Genomic DNA, 20,054 nt, shown 5'->3' with positions numbered 1-20,054 from the left:
ATTAATTTTATCAATCAAAACTAAAATCAAATCAAACCCACTTAAATCCAACCAGCGCTGAGCATATTTCTATTTATAAACAACTTAAATATAAAAAATTTCATAATCAAATCAATACTTAACTTATAACTTTTTAAATAAAGAATTTCATTTACAAATCAAATCTAATTCTTAAATATTTCATTTCCAAAACACTATTCTATCTACACTCCATTAAGTTGGATAGACATGACAGGGCATCAGAATCTCAAACCACAATCTACTCTCACATCCTTTTTTTTTCCCCCCACTTCCTTATTTATTTTTATTTTTTATTAAGAACCAAAGTAAGTATTGTTTTCAACCTTTGTATTTGCAGTCTTTCTTCTACAATCATGATGAACTCATACTATATTAGATGTTATTTTCAATCTTTGTATTGATGCTAATTCATCTACAATCATGATGAATTCATGCTAGTGAATATTCTATAAATTATGTCTCTCTAAGGGAGCTTGGACAATGCGGGGAAGCTCTATTGTAGATGTTGTTGCATCTTCCATCACGATTATTGCTTGTTCATCACTTTGAGTATGTTGAGTTGATTCTTTGGTCATTTTGTGGGACGTGGTCTTCCTTGAATCCTGGGAGTCACCTTCAGATGATTCCACCTTATCACCAGAAGTTTCCTTTGGCGCATCGCCCATCTGCTCCCATTGAGTGAAGATTAAACCAAAGAAGACAAGCATATGAGAGTTTTGATCAAAACTTATATTGTGCTTTCGAAGAGTTTCTATGAATTTAATGGAGGAGGCATGTCCTTAGATTATCTAACCTGAGTTACAAGAGTGTATAGAGGCAAAGTGCTGTAACTACAAAGCACTTGAACAATTACACTGCATAACATTACCACCAAGCAATGAGATGAGAATACAGCAAATTGTTCTGAGCAACAATATATAGCTTGAGCAAAAGTATGTTATGATTTTTCTGTTACATTTTAAAAGAGTATTACCCCATTATAAGTCTTGGGATGATGTAGGCTATTTTCTCCATAATGCATGAATCAAATCCATACGTGCACTGCATAGGGGACAATACTTACTCTCAGAAAAAAATATTTATTCAAATGACTGAGGTTCACTTTTATATTGATTTTTTTTAACAGTAAAAAGTACAGTTGAAAATTATATTTGGTTTGATTTGAAAGGGAAGTTTATAGTGTAAATACTCACAAAAATCCAGAAGAAAAATGCAATCTCAAAAGAGTTTTGAAACAAAGTGAAGTGAAGTAAGTCAAGGACAAGAGCTGGACGACCAAACCAAAAGTAATCATTTGATGGCTTCACATGTGTAGGGGAACTTCCCTTTTCCATGTTTTCTCTTGACTCCTGGGCCAAACGAGCAATTATGTGCTCTAACTTTGCCCCCACGAGAAGTAGAATCTGTTTCATAAGAAAGCTGAATTAGGTCTTACTAATATCTCATTCTTCATTAGTAATGTTTATCAAAATATCCATTTGGAAAGAATTTTGTCACTTACTATCAATGGTAAAAAGGCTAACCAGAAATAAGTGTGCCACCCTGCATAGTAAACTCATAAGTAGGTCGATTTAAAACTACCATCGTTTGATTGAATATTGCTAAGCAGGACCCAAGGTATTACCTTCAAGATTCAACAGCAAAAACAGCACAACAAAGAGCCACAGGTACCAGCTATGGTAGGTGAAACAATTAAGAATGGTTGGCTTATAAGTCAAATTTTCTTACAATAAACTAAAATAGATAAACATGTTCAAACTCTCACCTTATGCCTACAACTTTTCTGAAGTCAATTTCGAGTGTACGCGTCATGTACTTGTGAAAATCATAATCAGGCTCACTTGGGTAGTGTTTCTGGAAAAGGTTACATGTAATATAATTTATTTTATGTCCACATGATGAAATTAATTATTCTCCAAGAGATTAAGTATATACTATATGACCGGATCATAACCTTGATAAATCCATGCCTCAGTGCAAGGTAGTCGGATTTTGTAACAGAGCCATAAAATTGCTTAAAGAATGACATCTGCATCACAAAAATGGCCATCTTGCAAGGATAACATTCTCATTTTATTTTTATTTATCAAATACATGTTAGCCTATATCTTCCATGATAATGTATTAGTTCATTCAATCCATTTCAAGCAGGCATACTTATTACTATAGGTTAAAGTTGAAAGAAGACTAAGGTTTTGAAGAAAATCCACATTTAGAATTCCAAGACTTACCAGCCAACCAACAACAGCTGTTCTTCTCCAATATCCCTTATCATGTTTTTTGAAGAACTCATGGTGACTTTGACCTGCATCTGAGAAAAAAGCTAGAAAGTTAGAATCTAAAAAGATAATTCTTTTCATTTTCTTATATATAGATTATCTAGAGTTTCAGATTCATACCTCTTGATTTTTTTATACCATCCTCCCAGCTCTTCCACTGGCGCATCTACACAAGGTAAAATTAAACATCATTATGCTGCAAATCATGAATGGACTATTATTTTACTAGTAAGCACTAAGCATATATCAGCTTCAACCAGTATCATATGACCAATTTATTATTACCCTTGCACCTCCAAGAATCATTGTGGTGACACAGAATAGTGCATGTACAACGGCCAATACAAAGATGAAAATGTGAAGTTGGTGTAGTGATTCTAGTGATAACAATGGAACCTTCCCCTGCACAGGAAAAAGAATGGAATGTATTATAAAATAATTTGTTTGTGAATGCAAATATTATTACGAAATAAGGGTACTCTTTCCTTCATTTTTATTGATCTATTATCCAATATTGTATTATAATCTGAGTTTTCAATTATCTGGACTGAATAGTTATTTTTTCAAGTTTTCAGGATTCCAAAATGGTCTGTTAGTAACGTAATAGAAACTTTAATAAATCAAAATAAAATTATTAGCTATTACCTGTTGCCTACAATGCCCTGCACCAGTTTCTGTAGAAAAAAGCCTTCTTCTGTTGATTATAGTATCATAGTAAATCTGGTCATGCTCTGAACCTTCTGAAGACCCATGAGGCAACTTGCATGGAAGCATTTTGGTTGCAAACTTAGGTTGGATGCAAAAATGGCTTATTAGACCTTGGAAGACGGTTAATAGAAGGGAAATGAACCCTAAAACCATCAATTCTGGTGAAAGCATAAGGTACACACTGATTAGGCTAAAGAATCATATTAGAATGGTCATCTACAGAAAAAGTATTAATGTAAAATTCAATAGCAATTGAGTGCAAAGATTGTGTTTTCCACTTAAAAATACAGCTATTACTTCAGAAGACTCAATCCGGAGTCTTTGGATTTGCTGTCACTTATTTGGACAATTTAATTCTTTGAGGAATTAGATTACACTGATGTCAGAATAATATTCTTTACAGGTCAAAATGTTAGCATAAAAAGATTATATGATGCGCCAACACATCATACAATAAAACTTTGTACTTGACTATGAATCAAAATCAAACTTATAAAAGAAACTACCTTCTTCCAATTTTTGTAAGGCTTCATTTAATGCATTCTGCTTCTTGCGCTTCAAGTACTGTAACATCCAACCCAACAAACAACTCATCATGAACGAATCAAGTTATCTATATACAGTTACTGTAGTCTTGCATTGCTTATGCTTGCTGTCATGGAACCACAATGCTAATACTACTAGCCTTACATTGTCTCCTTAAGCCTTACTATTTCTTGAATAACGTATATGATCATCTGAACAAAACTTGTTTTAGCCAAGGATGTCTAATTTCAAGCCCCTCCTCACCAGTAATATAAGAAAAAAAAATGGCTTTGAATTCTCAAAGGCTTGAAAACCAGCTTATCAATAACATCATGTGTCCCCTACAACACAAAGAGAGATGAAAACAATGATATGTATTAGTTTACCTTTCCAAGCCGGTGAAGGGCACGCGCAACACCAAGAGAGATGAAAACTATAATGGAGCAAACAGCTGCGACAATCCATGTTGGTGTATATTCCAGAGACTGGTTCAGTTCTTCTGCCATGTTTTTTTAGCACTATAGTTTGATAGAGTGATGAGTTTATGACTATTCTTTTTTTGTTTAATATATATATTTGGCCTGAAAGTGATGGGAGTCAAGGAAACCATATTCTGCAGACTTAATGTATACCAGACAGCAAGCAAGGAATGTTTGCCAAGGCATCAAGGTATACACAGCTCAATGAAGTTGGCATAAAAAGGGGAACAAGATTCTAGAGTGCTTGTCACGTGTAGTGTGAAGGATTGACTAATAAAATAAGATAGCTTGTTTCACACCCATGGTGTCCATATACCAAACATAAACACCTTACACATCCACATTGCGAAACAAAAATAAATCTATAAATTGTGAAGTGTAGAGATTTATATTTTATTTATTTTAAGGAAAAAAAAAAAAAAAACTTACATATATTTAATGGAAAGGGCAACATCATTCTCATCCTGAAACACGAGGTGTGCCATCGTCGTCAGAGTGAGTGGCGTGTCCTTGTTCCTTTTTTTTTGGGTATACTTCCTTATCTCTTTTTTATGGTGTTCAAAGTACATAAAAAACAACGGTTATTTCAGGCACGCTACCGTCCAAATAAGGAGCATGATGACTTCTAGCAGCTACAACTATGTTTATGCATACATAGATCCACTGGCACAGTATTTAGAACAGCTTAATGTCTATCTACCAAAATAGAATGAAGGGAGAATCCAGGCTCAACAAGAAAAAGTTTTAAATACAGGTAGAAGGAAAGAGAAAGCCTCGAGTAAATCTGTAAAAACATTAGATGAAACTGTCAAACAATTACAAGCTGTTCAGTTTCCATGTTTAAAGAATACAAGATTTGACTTTGATACATATATACTATGTATATCACAAAAAAATTACACAAAGAGACACTCTCAAGAACACTTTATCAATTCTAAATGCTAATCTTGAGTCGATCATTGGCCGCAGCCAACTAGATTCACAAGGCCGTGCTCTACTTCCATTTCCCCATGCCCTTTGTCTTGAAAATTACCTTGATCTTCCAGTTGATAGAAAATAACAGAACTTATCAATGCACTCAAGTCATTTGGGGTACTTGCTGGAAAACGAAAACAAATGGCATGACGTCTTATGGTTTCCATGGTGCCGGAGGTGGTGGCGGTGTAGGAAACATTGGGGGAACAGCAGAGAAAATGGTATTTTTGTCAATAGTTGTGCTTTTGTCACCTGACAATGCCACAAGTGCCGCTACTAAACCAGCATTTCCAGCAACAGTTGGTTCTGTGTAATTGTAATTTGTACGAACATCATGGAAGCCATCATGCTTGTCAGGACCAGCAACCATGGCACCAACAATTGTATTTGGGTTCGGGTTTGGTGAGTCCCTCCATTTCCATCCACCTTTACAGTTATACTTAACCTTGTTCTTTGGTATAGACGCACCTCTATGGTGGACATGTTTTGGATAATGATTACCAAAACCTACTACGTAGCTCATTTTTCGAGGATTCTTCCCAAGGATGTAATCAATCTGCAAAAACACCCACAAAAGGGAAAAATGATAAATTAGCCCAGACACCTCATTGTGAGTTCATTATGCGAGGAAGGGTTGGATCCCAGAGATGTCTCACTTAAAGGAGCAGAATATCACACACCTGGGTCCTGGCAAAGTCACGGAGAACATCAGTTGAAAAGAAATTAGGTCCACAATACCATCCGGGTGTATCAGCAGCATCAAGATAATCACTGTATACGGCAGCCAGAAAGGCAGCATTGACAACATATTGGAGAGGCTGAGGCCTTCCATGGTTTAATTGAATCAAGCCTCCTGGGGGCATAAAATACCAACATTTGCATCAGAATAGAAATTGGAAAATCATTAATTCTGGTGCTCAATGAAAATGTTTGAAGGAAGAATTGTTACCTTTGGTTCTATTAAAGCTTGTGAACACCGGTAGGTAAGAGCACATAACTATGCTGGTCTGATTATGAAATGTCCTTAAAATTTCTTCATATGGATACCCAGGACTCAAGAACAACCTCAAACGACTCAGAAGAACCTAAATACAAGATTACATTATCAAATTAGTCAAATGACACTAAATCGCGTGATATTAAGATCCACTTGAAAGGGAACATCCTGGGAAGGCCAGAAGAGAGAGAATTGAAGAGGAATAATGAGGAAAGGCTAAAGTGTAGAGTTGAACTGAGAAAAATATTATTGGTATACAACTCTAAACACCAATTTGTCTATAGTCAAGGGGGGGAAGTTGTTAAAAGCAGTAAAACATTACATAGCAGAGCTTATGGCACATACAAAGGCAAATACTATCCAAGAATCAGTTGCAATCACACAAAAATAGGATAAATGAAACTTGATAGAATTAAAATATAAGAATTTCTGGAAAAAATAATTCCAATTCAGGAAGGATTAACCAAACAATTTAAAAATGTACAAAGAGTGGTTAATGGGTTAATCATATAACGATTAATTAACAACATGTTTGGTTAGTTGTTACAAAGCAGTAAGGTAACAGTTACCAGGAATTTCCTAAATAATAATTCTCCCATGAAAATTTCAGTCTACAGACACCAGAAAACTGAGTTTTGCAGCTTAAGGACAGAGTATTGAAACTGCATACAGAAGCTACCAGAAACACCACAGCTGTCAGGCAACTATGATGATTTTTTTCAGATGGATGTCTTCTTGTAAAATGAAAAAGCAAACAAAAAAGCACTTATAAATTCATCATATCAATTCTGGTAAGAAAACTAAAAAGACTTTTAACTTCTAGCTGTTGTCAGTTGATGTTAATATAATTTCCTAACCACAAACCAAATCAAATTGAGCATGTTACAATAAAGAATCTCATAGAAAATTACCTGAGCACCAGCAAGCTTGTTATCCCAGCTAAATACCCCATAATCAGGGCCTCCCCAGAAGGCACCGGCATGCTTTGCCAGGCCAGGAGTAGTAGCAAGCTTAAGGTATGAGGAATTCCCAGTGGCGTAATACATCCAAGCGCCTCCCCAAACAAACTCATCCCAGTAGCTAGTGGAATTGTAAAATATCGCAGCTTCCGAACTACCTGCACTGTATCTGCCTCTCTGTTCCCTTGAAAACTTAAAGAGCGTGGTGGCACCATGTACAAGCTTCTTCGAATAGGCTTTGTTGTCTTTGAAAACAATGGATGCAGCAGCTAAGGCAGCAGCCATTTCTGCCGCAAGATCCGAGCAACTTCTACACTCAGTCACTGGTCGATCATAGTCAATATCCTCCGGACGCATCCAGCAGTAATGATCATTTTCACTTGTACTCCCTCCAGAAGTATCCCCTATCCCAACCTGTCAAATAAAGCAACCATCATATATAGCAAATTTTCTCAAACATGCAGCAAAATGAGAAATTTCAAATTTGTGTAGCTAAATCCTCTCTTCTTATCCAATTTATCAAACATAAAGCTCATCCTATGTGGATCTAGAGAAATGTCCCACCCATTTCATTTTTGCAAAAGGCTGATTACATAAATCCAACATATTAGAGAATTAAAAAAAACATGATTTTTACCTGTGCAGCAAGGGTAGTAATGGTATCAGCAGAATTATTGAAGGTCTTGAGAAAGTAATCAGTACCCCATTTAATAATATCCTTAACATGATCAAGCTCACCAGCAGCTTCATACTTAGCACTGTATTCAATAACACTCCAACTCAACATGGTAATGGCAAAAGATTGAGGGAAGTTGAACTTAATAGCATCCCCGGCATCATAATATCCACCAACCAGATCCTTTATGGAAGATGATGAAGTACCAGAAGCCTTCCCATCTTGCAAACAAGAGTTACCCCTCCACGAAACATTATTATGCTTAGGCAATTTCCCAGCTGCAAACACACACAAAAAAAAACTAATTAAAAAAAAAATTGAAATTGAAAACACATTATGATTATTATTATTATGAAGAAGGGTTAGGGTTAAAATAAAGATAATACATTTTTGGGCGTTGAAGAACATGAGGGTCTTGTGAAGAGCGAGAGTGTAGTTATCGGGTGGAGGGTGTTTGTGGTGGTGGCGAGGGACGGTTTTAACGATGAGGGTTATGAATCCGGCGATGAAGGCGGAGACGAGAATGGTTCCGAGGGTCCAAACGAAGATCTTGCGGCTAACGATGATGCAACCGAGATCGACGTACTTCTTCTTCTTCTTCTGGTCGGTGGGTCCCAGTAACCAGCTCTGCTGTGTCTCGTCGAGTGGACGTGACAGCGCCGCCCTGTCGAGGTCGTTAAGGTTGCGGCTGCGGTCATCGTCGGTGGCAGAGTCGGTGGCGTTAATTTCCAGCGGACCACCCCACGGATCCCTACCGTACATACTCATCTTCTTCCCTCAATTCAAACACAATACAATTCCCAATAATGCAACAACTTAAATGATGATCACACTCTACTATAGGAATGGAACACACACACACATACAAACACTCTCTCTCTCTCTCTAGCTTTCACTGTTTCTTATTTAGTTTCTCTCTCTATTAGTGGGTTGAGCAGTGGCAGTGGCTGTGGCTGAGCTAAGAGTCCATGGTGCTGTTTTCTTCTTCTCACATTTCATTCTTTTTATATCAATTTTGTCTATTTTTTTATTTTTATTTTAAGGTAGGATGTAGAGTTAAGAGGCCTTGGTTAGGACCTAATTCAAAATTTGAAACATTTTTTTTTTAATTCTTTTGAATACTATTCACCTATTTAATTTATTTAATGCGAGTGAAACGTAGTTGAGAGATTTTAGTTGAGTATCACGATCACCCATATTTGATTTGTACAAAAAAATCAGTGTATTTTTTTTTTTTATAACAAAAATCAGTGTATTTTAATGCAATACAAGATGCATATTTGGCATCTATGTAGCATCATACAGGACAGAGTTTGGAATATTAATGTTGTTAAAATTGAGATTTTAAATAAAATCGAAAGGAAATTAAAAAATCGTAAAACATAAAATCGTAATGTAAAAATTCTAAAAAATCGTAAAAATGTAAAAGCGTTTGGAATATTAGTAAAATCGTGTTGATGAAAAAAAATTGTAAAAACGTAAAATCGTAGTGATAAATCGAGATTTTAACAACTATGCATGATATGATACGATACTCTCACACGTTAATTTTAAAAAATGTTAGTTTTCGACACGTTAGGACACGTTTTGATATTAACTAATATTTTTTAATTTATGTAGTGTATATTATATTTAATATTCAATAATTTAACAAAAAAATAAAACTAAACTTATAATAACAATCAATTTTACAAAGAAACATAATATATTCTAAATATTTATATTAAACTCAATAAAATGATAATCGTAATCCAACGAATATAATAGTTGAAACTAAAAACGCAATGCAACATATTGTTTGAACTTTTTTTTAAATTTCTACAACACATGTTAAAAAATCAAAAAGTGTCAAAATATCAACAAGTATCGGACACGGCACGTCAAAATTGAAATACCACGGGTTCGTAATGGCATTGCGCGTTTAACTGGCACACCCTAAAAGTGTCTTGCAGATGACAAATGTATTTTGGTTTTTGTAAAAGTCACGCGTTTACATCAGTTAAATCCACACATTTTTCATATACATTTTATTTGTATTAAATTAATAAATAATATTATAAAATAAACAGATAACATGAGACTACTCGTATGATTTTAAAACAAGTAAAATAAAAAAAAAATAAAGTAATAATGATTTAAGAGATAAAAAGGTAAATAAAGAGTATTGTGGAATTTAATTATAAGTGATTTCCTTCATTGGTTGAATTAGAAATTAATAAGTTGAGAAGACAGATATTTCTGGACATTTTCTTAGGTGGCTGTGGATGGTAGTGACGGTGCTTCCTTGGTGCTGCGTTCTCTCATGGGGGTTGGGATTTTGCTTTCAGATTTCTCCACTTTTTCTATTTTTTTAATATAATTTTGCTTGGAAAATTAGATTAATTAGGTTGAAGACAGTGACCAGTCCACTAATCGACACCGACACTCTGTCCGAAAACCCAACATAAAAATACAAAAATTAAAAGAAAAAAACCCAACATACTGTAATATTATATAATAGTTATTTTTTGGGGATATTAAATGTTTCGTACAAATACGTTAACTGCTGACTGTCAGAATGTGTTCCTATTCCAACTAACGGTTTATAGATAATAGATTTGTCACTGTTCGCAAGGCCAAGGGAATTAATGAGCTATAATGCAATGGATACCCAAATCATCCACTTACTAGTATAATATAAAATCATAATGTTTTATACAAAAATAATAATAATAATAATAATAATAAAATCATAATGTTTACCATTTCAAGAAAGGACGGAGTAATAATTTTTATTAAGATATTAGGTACGGAATTTTATAAAGTAAATAGTGACAAAGGAATATGCCATTTCTTTTATTTTAAATTAAAAGCATTACAAATCAACCAACCATAACGTTTTTTAACTTTAGTTTCAACCAAAGGTTTGCCGACACTACAAGATATGATAATTCCTTTACCTGCTTTTCTCTCTCTCTCTCTCTCTCTCTGACGTTTGTCTTTAGACCCACCGTGGTTTTCTACTTTTCCTGTTTTATCGTTTATGCGCTTTTTCTTTTTAATCTCCCTCTTTAATATGGGTTTGGTATTTGTAATTTTAAATTACATAACTTATGTCATTTTAGAAAAGAGATAGGCACATAAAAACAAAAATCATGGGAGAGAAAAAGTGGGTGATTTTTTTTAATTTAAAATTTAAATTTTCTGTGTCTGTATCTCTCTTAAAATGACATAACTTTCTGTCATTTAAAATGACAAACACTTTTCTCCTTTAATATTAGAGTAAATATCTTTTTTTATCCTCGGCAAATTTTACGAGGTCCGCTGTAGTCCCTAACAAATAAAAAGACTATTCGTGATCTTTAAAAAATTCAAAATGGATCCATTTAGTTGAAATTGTGGTCCCTCACAAATTCAAAAAAGATTCACATTAATCCCTCAAAAAGATTAAAAAGGGTCCACTTTAAATTTCTTAGGGACCATGAATAGCTTTTTTATTTGCTAGGACTAAAACGAGCATCTATATAGCACCGATACTGACACGGGACACGTGACACGATATGATACGACACTTCGACACGTTAATTCTGAAAAATATATTAGATTTTGACACGTTATTACACGTTTTGATATTAAATAGTATTTTTAATTTATGTAGTGTATATTTTATTTAATATTCAATAATTTAACAAAAAAATAAAACTAAACTTATAATATTCATTAATTTTGCGAAGAAACATAAAATATCTCAAATATTTATATTAAACTCAATAAAATAGTAATCGTAATCCAACGAATCTAATAGTTGTAACTAAAAACTTAAAACAACGAAACCTTTTAACCTTTTTTTGAATTTTTATAACGTGTGTTGAAGTGTCGGAGAGTGTCAAGAAGTGTTGGACACGACACGTCAGAGTTTTTGAAGTGTCGGTACTTCATAAGCAGGCATCATAAAATTTGCTGAGGACCGAAAAGGATATTTACTCTTAATATTATTTGGGGTGGCCCAAACAAGAAAAAAACTATTTTACAAGATTAATTGTGTCCACTGTCAAAACTCAAAAGAGATTTGTAAGTTTGGTCTAATAATATTCATTGGGGATTGTATAAAAAGAAAAGAAAATTATTCACTTGGGGTTGATTTAATCAATTCTTTTAAGACTAAATATTGGGATATTAAGTTTAAATAATAAATTAATTCATGAATATTTGAAATAGACATCAATTAGGTTTTTTAGTATAGTTTTAAACATCAATTTAACTCTAATATTGATATATATATATATATATATATATATATATAATGTTATATTTATACATTTGTTTTTTACAAACTACAATATGTCTGACCGGTAATACACTTTTGATTAGAGTATTACCGGTCAGACATAATATAATTTGTAAGTTTGTAAAAAAAAAAGTCTATAAACAGATCCTGCCTATATATATATATATATATATATATATATATATATATATATATAAATGAAAAAAATATTTTCACAGTCACTTTAGATAAAGTTATCTATAGCTACCCAAAAACTACGTCGTTTTGATTAATGAATTGTGTTTGTGTAATTTTATGTGAATTAATAAAGGGTGTTTCAGTAAAATGTATATGATAAAAAATAAACAAAATTACAGAAACACTCTTCATTAATTCACCTAAAATTACAAAAATACCCTTCATTAATCAAACAAACCGACGTAGTTTTTCGGATAGCTGTAGATAACCTTATATATATAGTATATATATATATATATATATATAGGCTGTAGAAATATATTTTTTCATATATATATATATATATATATATATATATATATATATATATATATAGGGCTTATCGTTTCTCAAGCGGCTTGAGATAATGTTATCTCCGGCTACTCAATCATAACCGTACAAAGATGGATCAATGGTGATAAAGAAAAAGAGAGAAATATGGAATCATAACCATTCAAAGGTGAATCAATTAAAATAAGGAAATAAATAAATAAAACGACGTAGTTTTGAAGTGGCTGGAGATAACATTGTCTCAAGCAACTTGAGAAATGTTTTTCCCATATATATATATATATATATATATATATATGGGAATGTTATATTTACAACCTATTTTCGTTTAATCAACTGTTGATTTCCTTCAATCAACGGTTAAGATTTTCGCAAATCAAATTTATTAATTAATTATTAATCACAATAAATGACAACCGTTGATTGGCGGAAATCAACGGTTAAGATATGGTTGTAAGAGTTTGTAAACTATTTGGGTTGTAAATATAACCCTTCCCATATATATATATATATATATATATATATATATATATATATATATATATATATATTCTTTTTTAGAATTTAATTTTTTAATTCTGGACTCAACAAATTTATTAAAATTTAAATCTGAAAATAGTAAGCTGAAGATAAATAACATTAATATGAGAAAATCGCAAACATATCTATTTTGATTTTTTACCATAGTATTTCTATATGCATTACCGTACGTAAACTTATTTCATTAGAAAATATTGCAATTAAGAGAACTTCATAATAATTATTTCTCCTAATGTTCGAACCACAAAAACATTTAACTTAATAAATGTAATTTTTGTTTTGGTTCTTTTCATGTTAATAATCAGAAAAACCAAACCATAAGAAAAAGAGACATTTGACCAAATTGTTGAGAACTTGGAATGATACATCCGCACACGTTAATAAACATTGCCTCGAGGATCAGGTGCCACGTCTAGCTACGAGTACAGCATCAGAAAAGCACAATAACTTGTCTTGAAAGTAATTTACAAGAAGGCTTAATTTAACAGTAAGGTTGGGGTGTCCAATAATATACAACATCTTAAGTGGCTCTTTGACCCTTTTTTGATGTTTTAATTGTATTTGATTCACGTTATTTATTATTGGGAGTCATTTAATGATGCAAGAGGACCTAACATCATTGAGTGTCACGATTCTCTTCCCGCGTCACTTACATATTCTTTTTTTTTTTTAATTGAGTGATGACCTCTCCCCTGATGCACTCGTAGGGAGTGGCACAATCTCGTTAATCTTGTTACCATAAAATTTTAGAAGGTCATAATTTTTTATTCGGGTATCTAAATCAGATGATTTTTTTTTAATTTCACATAACTTTTCGAGATCTACGCAATGACACCTCATTTGACATATTTTATCTTCCATTAATATAGTTCAAATTTGCAACAATAGCTCCACTTTTTTACAAATTCGAACTATGTTTGTGAGAGATAAAATATGCCAAATGAGATGTCATTGTGTAGATCTCGAAAAGTTACGTGAAATAAAAAAAATCATCCAATTTGGATACCTGAGTCAAAAGTTATGGTTTTCCGAAGTTTTACGGTAACATAACTAACGAGATTAAGGGAGGGAGCGTCACTCAATTGAAAAAAATAAATAAATAAAAGAATGTGTGAGTGACGCGGGGAGGGTCGCGACACTCAGTGTTGCTCGGTCCTCCTCGAGTCACTCAATGACCCCTATTGATAAATACCTTAATCAAATATCAGATTAAAAAATTAAAGGGATAAAAATCCCAAATGGGTCAAAGAGCCTCATCTTATCCTCATTTTACTTTAGTATAAGTCACACCGGCACGATCCTATTTATATTTAATGATTTTGATTTATTATATATCTCAGCTGTTAAATTGAAGCAAACTAATTATCAAGATTGAATATAAATTTCTTATTCTTATACTAATGTAAAAATAACATGTCCCGTTTATATACATAATACTTTACATTTGTAAGATTTTATCATTTTATTATACTTGATTTTACGCACCTTCATTCTAATTTTATCACTTATGTAAAATTGTGAGCTGATGTGCAAATAAGCTTGTGCACCAAGCAATGCATTTATCTGTTCCTTAAGATCCACTTTAAGTAAAGACCTCCTCTCAATTGACGTAAACAAATTTAAAAACTCAATATTTCGTTATTGTTTTGAAAACAGAAAAACACAAATACAATTAAAGCATTGGTACGCCTAAAGTGTTAATAGTGTATCATTGAATTATTGTTAGGTGAAATTAAATACATAATCCAATGTGTGGTGCCAAAAAAATTAGGCACCTACTAGAAACTTAATTTAAAATAGTATATACTTAGGAGTTTTAATTATGATTTGATTTAGTCATTTAAACTTTGGGATGTGAGATACAAAGAGAAAAGGAGAAAAAAACTGAGGAATAGCATTTTTAGCATAACAACTGAAAAACTTGGAAATAAAAGAAAAACGAGTATATACAAGACTGAAGCTGAAATTGCATACAAATATGTCTAGTGATAGATATATATTATATTCACATAAGGAGTAATATATACTATCCCACTTAGAATCCTTCTAAAGATTTTAGCACCTTATCCTGCAATGGATTGCAGTATTGGATTACTGCTATATGCTACAGATATATATATATATGGTTTTTCATTAGAGAATGCATGCATGTCTTCCATCTTAGAGATCAAAGCTATGACTGTGGAAATGGAAGATGGGATGATGGCGTTGTCTTGTCATACTGTGTGACCTGATTTCTTGAGCAACACTTGACTGAAGAGTTGGAGGACCACAAACTATAACACCAACATCAACATGGTCCCATTTCTCTGACATCAATGCAAATATTTCTGCAATATATATGTATATCCGGATTAGTAACCCTTAAATGTTGAGAAAATGTAACCTTATTAAAAACATGTCAAGCCCCTAGGTAGTGTAAAGAAACAATAAAGAGAGAAAAAGGAAGTGGGACTTGGAACAAGGAAACGTTTGTGTTAACTTGGTTTCTAAAGAACTTACATCCATACCCACTTCTTAGATGCAGGACTATTATTGGCTTTTAACCAAAAAATTAATTGGTTTTCTAAGAGATTAACTTCACATAACAAGAATCAGATCCATCTCAAGTGACTCAAAAATGAGCTTATACATGTGATGCAATTATGATGTAAACTTCACCACACAACAGTCCTTTCATGTTTTAAGATTAAGATTAAAAAAAAAAATGGCTTCATGAAGACATACCTTTAAAGTCTGGTCTAGAACCATAACGAATGACAGTTGATTTTGCAATTTTGTCTTGAATTGGATCCTTGGGAGGCATAGAACCATTTTGCTCAGTTTTATCAACCTTTATATTATTGGACTTATCCCTCATTGAACTTTTCTTTTCCCAAATATGCCACATTCCAACCACTAAACCACCAAAGATAACAACACTTGCAACCATGCAGATTACAAATAGTAGCCCTTTGTACCACCATTTATATACGCCAAATGGGTTTATATAGTAAATATTCAACAAACTTAGTAAGATCAGAAAGCCAACGGTAGATGAGATGACATATAGTCCAGACCAAAAATTGTTTCCTGTCCCAACCAAAACAGACATGCCACAAGCACTAGGCACAGGCCGCACAGGGCAGAATGAAGACTTAATTGGTTTGTAAATGTGTCCCTCTTCCTGCAGATAATAACAATCAAATGCTATTAAGTGAAAAAATAAGAAACCATTAGAAAGCACAAATTTGTAAGAAGAAAGCTAGACTCACCACTGGAGGATCTGATTCTCTAGTGACATAAATATTTGTATCAATATTTACTTTATCAGAAAAGAATGGACAGATTGTTTCCATGTCAATGGTTGAAAGAAGTGGAAGCTCGTTTGATTTTTTCACTGCCCAAACAACCAAAATATTTCTTGGTTGACAAGGTTTCCCCTCCCTCACACGGTGGAGAATATCACTTAATATAGCAAGGAAGGGTGAAAGTCCAATACCACCAGCCACCAATATAAGATTTTCATACCTAAGAGAACAAAATGACCAAATCATTTCAAGGTTTCTGTTATCTACAATGTGAGCAACATCGAAATCAATTGGGCATGTAGCCACTTACATCAAGTGGTATGGTACTTCATGACCATAAGGTCCCTCAACCGAAGCTGTTAACAAAACTTTTTGTGCATCAACATTAATAATGTTTTCTCTCAACCTTTCTGTCCATTTGCCAAGAACCTTAATGAGAACAGAAAGGTGATGCTTTCCATCCAAAGGACTAGAAGAAACACTGAATGGATGCCACTGCAGCCATGATAATTCCCGGACTTGAAGGAAAATGAAACTTAGAGCATTGTATCTCAAACCTACATTTTAAAAAGATTTATTGTCACTGATATGGTAATGACACCAAATTATGTGCACAAAAATACTATAATAAGTATAAATTACTTTGAGGTTTTGACAGAACCAATTCCACAGTGCCACATGGAAGGCACCTGGATGAGATTACATTGACCGTCCTTCGTGATTGGCAGAACCTCAGAAAACGATCAAGCACAAAAAGAAATATTCCTCCAGCAGCCATAGTGAAAATGAAGTCACCAACATGCAAAGCCAGAAAGACAACAAAGACTACATATAATTGGTGGGTGTAGAAAAACAACTCAAAATTCCATGTCCTCACTCCAGGAAGAGAGGTCACCCACATCAACAAACCAGCTAGAAGGCTGATAACTCCTGGGAGATTGGCAACACCAATATCTTTCCAGTCTTCTAACTGCAAAAAGGACCAAAGTATGTACAGGAAGTGAATTTTCATTTTTATTAAACCAATGTATTCGAGCAAAAGCTTGAACTATTAGTAAGAACAACATATTTTGAAGTGAAAGGCAAGTTAAAATAGATCAACTTTGAACCCTTATTAAGAGTTCCAAAATTAAGATTAGAAAAAACAGTTTAAAAACCATAAATTTCATTCTAAAAACAAGACATATTTGAGACCAAAGAAAATCATTCATTAAGGCACAACTAGGACTCACTTCTTGTATGAGGCGGCCATCCATTGCCCATGCAATTACATAGAAGAGTCCATGGAGAGTAAAAAGCACCATTGTTAGGTGTCCCAGCCATACATGATATCTCGTAGCATGTTCAAAAGGGATATCTATAAAGCGGAGAAGAACAGATCCCCTTGATACTGGAAGAAATAAAAATGCCATGCAAAATAACCCAATCGAACCCAAGCGAAGTCCCATAATTTCCAACATGAACATGCTGAAAAATGGAAGTAAACCAGGAAAATTAGCTTATCATATTCTTCAGTGTTTGAAACTTCATGAAAATTGTAAGCAAATACTTGTTCCATGATGCTAATATTCAAAAATGATCGTTATCAGTAATAATTAAAGGGTTTAATGTTTGTAGGAAATAATTTTATTTCTTATATATAAATAAAAGTGTGTAACGTACATATTTTTCCTTTCTCTTTTCTTTTCACGTGGGTTCACATGAGCGCCACTCACTTTTATGTGTGTATAAGAGATAAATTTATCTCTAACAACATGATAAACACTAAACCCATAATAAAATGCACTAACTACTCCAAAAACTTAAGCTCTTAGATAAGGTCAGATGAAAAGTTTTATATTATATATTATATTTCTAATAGGTTTGTTAAAGATATATAAAACCATTAACTTAGCCTCACCCAACATCTTAAATTTTGGGGTTGAAATGGTTCTTTACATGGTATCAAAGCTCGGTGTCACGGGTTATATCCTCATCGCCCCATTTAATTAATAAATAATTAAGTATTGCGGAATTTGTTAGCATAGGTAGGTGTATGTGCCCCTGGGCATTATCCACCCTTCAAGCTTAGTGGGTTCTCATATGAGAGGGCGCATTAGAGATATATAAAACCATTAATGTAGTCTCACCTAATAGCTTAAACTTTTGGATTGAAATGGTTCTGTACAATGTCCCTGACTTGAAGGGTGAGCGGCAAGACCAAATTTTTATCACTTGGTCATAAAGGGCAAGCCAAGAATAGTGGTAAAGTTATTTCTTTGTAACTGAAATGTAAAGAACCTTGGGATACACCACCCCAAAAGCTAGCTCAAAGGGTGGAAGTGCCCAAGGCCTTATAAACTCCACATTAGTTGCTCATACAACCAATGTGGGATTATATATCTCAACACGCCCCCTCACACAAGAGCCTATTGGGCTTGAAGAGTGGATGATGCAACAGGCCCCCAGCCTACCTGTGCTAATAAATTCCACAAGAGAAAGTGGGGGGCGGCGAGGCTCTGATACCATGTAAAGAACCTTGGGATACACCACCCCAAAAGCTAGCTGGGAGTGCCCAAGGCCTTATAAACTCCACATTAGTTTCTCATACAACCAACGTAGGATTATATATCTCAACATGAAAAGTTCAAATCCGAGAAACAACCTCTTTATAATTATGCAAGGGTAAGGTTGCATATATAAAAATTGTCCTCACTCCACCCTCCCTGCTCGTTAGGATTTAGTGGGAAGTGGTTTAGTCATCAAGGCTATGAATCCATGTCATGCAACCAACTATTCCAAAAACTAAAGTTATTAGATAAAGGTATGTGAATGATTTTATATTTTTTATTAAATTTCTAATATATAGATTGTAAACCTCTTTAAGTTCTTATTGAAGTTTCACCACTCCAATAATATCCTAATTTCACAACTTAAAATGTGTTGGGCGACATAAAGTTGCTCATCAAATTCAAAGTAGAGTAAATCTGCAGTAGACTGTTGTACCTCTTGGTTCTGAAAGATGATTGACCAGACATAAATCCAAAGGCCTGCACAGCATAGGCACAGAAAGCCCAGATAACATATGCAGAAAAGAGGACAATCCCAATGAACTCAGTAGCAGAAACAACCCCAAATGGTCCATTGACAAGCACTGGAAAAGTCCATAGGCGGAATCTTGGATACTTGGAATTCTTCTTCCTGCCATCAAAATCCAAGTCAAAAACAATGCACCCAACATGTGAAAATATAAGATATAATGATGAAATTCAGTGCAAAGATAGGGGAAGTTTGAGGAAATCACATACTCATGAAGCTGCTTATCCTCCCCACAAATAATTAGGTGCACAATGGCAAGGAATGCAATTATGAGAACTGGAGCACTGAAGATCAGAAAAATGCTTCCTACAGAATACACAGTTAACTTTGAACTCACGCCACATGGTGAAAAAAGAAAAAGAAAAAGAAAAGTAATAAACCAAGAAAAATAGAAGATAACCTGTGATTCCTAAAGGATTTCCACTGGTGGAATTGATCCACTTTGAAAACAAGTCATGCACTGGTTCTGCTGGGTATAGAAAAATAGAAGTTGCCCATGCAATGAAGATCACGCAAATCACAAACTTGAGAGTCCATTTGGTAGCTGAGACAATAGGATGTGTCTTCCTGGCATAACCAACAGTTTCATCACCTCTAGGAGAAAGCAAAGGACTATCATCAACAGAGTTTTTCTCCATGGAAGGCACCACCACAACAAGAAATTGCTCAAACTCGTAGATGGTATATCCTGCAATGCACTAATGTGCTACCTGCTTCTTGGAGAAGCACAAAGCCCCATAAAAATACCAGGTA

At 33.8% G+C, this 20,054-nt stretch overlaps 3 protein-coding genes across 5 annotated transcripts; all 3 read right to left on the bottom strand.

Annotated features, from left to right (window-relative positions):
• Positions 1 to 990: 990 nt before the first annotated feature.
• LOC133298858 (MLO-like protein 13) lies at positions 991 to 4,039 on the bottom strand. Its single transcript, XM_061498236.1, has 12 exons — positions 3,920 to 4,039; positions 3,515 to 3,572; positions 2,946 to 3,166; positions 2,586 to 2,702; positions 2,419 to 2,466; positions 2,253 to 2,351; positions 1,976 to 2,050; positions 1,787 to 1,875; positions 1,646 to 1,695; positions 1,523 to 1,563; positions 1,215 to 1,424; positions 991 to 1,062 (listed from the first exon to the last, which is right to left on the bottom strand). Exons 1-12 carry the CDS (start codon positions 4,037 to 4,039, stop codon positions 991 to 993), a joined length of 1,200 nt encoding a protein of 399 aa, XP_061354220.1.
• Positions 4,040 to 4,805: 766 nt separating this feature from the next.
• Positions 4,806 to 8,577, bottom strand: LOC133298867 (endoglucanase 25-like). Of its 2 annotated transcripts, none has more exons than XM_061498247.1 (6): positions 8,006 to 8,577; positions 7,581 to 7,897; positions 6,896 to 7,357; positions 5,937 to 6,072; positions 5,668 to 5,840; positions 4,806 to 5,543 (listed from the first exon to the last, which is right to left on the bottom strand). In XM_061498247.1, the coding sequence occupies exons 1-6, from the start codon at positions 8,385 to 8,387 to the stop codon at positions 5,142 to 5,144; spliced, it is 1,872 nt and encodes a 623-aa protein (XP_061354231.1). In that variant the 5' UTR covers positions 8,388 to 8,577; the 3' UTR covers positions 4,806 to 5,141. The 2 variants fall into 2 exon arrangements, with proteins under 2 accessions (XP_061354231.1, XP_061354232.1); XM_061498248.1 differs by having other exon boundaries at positions 5,695 to 5,840.
• Positions 8,578 to 14,852: 6,275 nt separating this feature from the next.
• Positions 14,853 to 20,054, bottom strand: LOC133298851 (ferric reduction oxidase 6-like). Of its 2 annotated transcripts, none has more exons than XM_061498224.1 (9): positions 19,702 to 20,054; positions 19,511 to 19,607; positions 19,209 to 19,403; positions 17,452 to 17,690; positions 16,866 to 17,189; positions 16,534 to 16,780; positions 16,188 to 16,443; positions 15,661 to 16,099; positions 14,853 to 15,263 (listed from the first exon to the last, which is right to left on the bottom strand). In XM_061498224.1, the coding sequence occupies exons 1-9, from the start codon at positions 19,937 to 19,939 to the stop codon at positions 15,094 to 15,096; spliced, it is 2,205 nt and encodes a 734-aa protein (XP_061354208.1). In that variant the 5' UTR covers positions 19,940 to 20,054; the 3' UTR covers positions 14,853 to 15,093. The 2 variants fall into 2 exon arrangements, with proteins under 2 accessions (XP_061354208.1, XP_061354207.1); XM_061498223.1 differs by having other exon boundaries at positions 16,866 to 17,193; positions 17,456 to 17,690; positions 19,702 to 20,052.

This window comes from Gastrolobium bilobum, unplaced genomic scaffold (genome assembly GCF_033153095.1).
Source record: "Gastrolobium bilobum isolate Gb01-03AN ecotype WA unplaced genomic scaffold, APGP_CSIRO_Gbil_v1 utg16812, whole genome shotgun sequence".
Lineage (NCBI taxonomy): Eukaryota > Viridiplantae > Streptophyta > Magnoliopsida > Fabales > Fabaceae > Gastrolobium > Gastrolobium bilobum.
The sequence above is the reverse complement of the archived record's forward strand: the minus strand, read 5'-3'. Positions and strand labels throughout refer to the sequence as shown.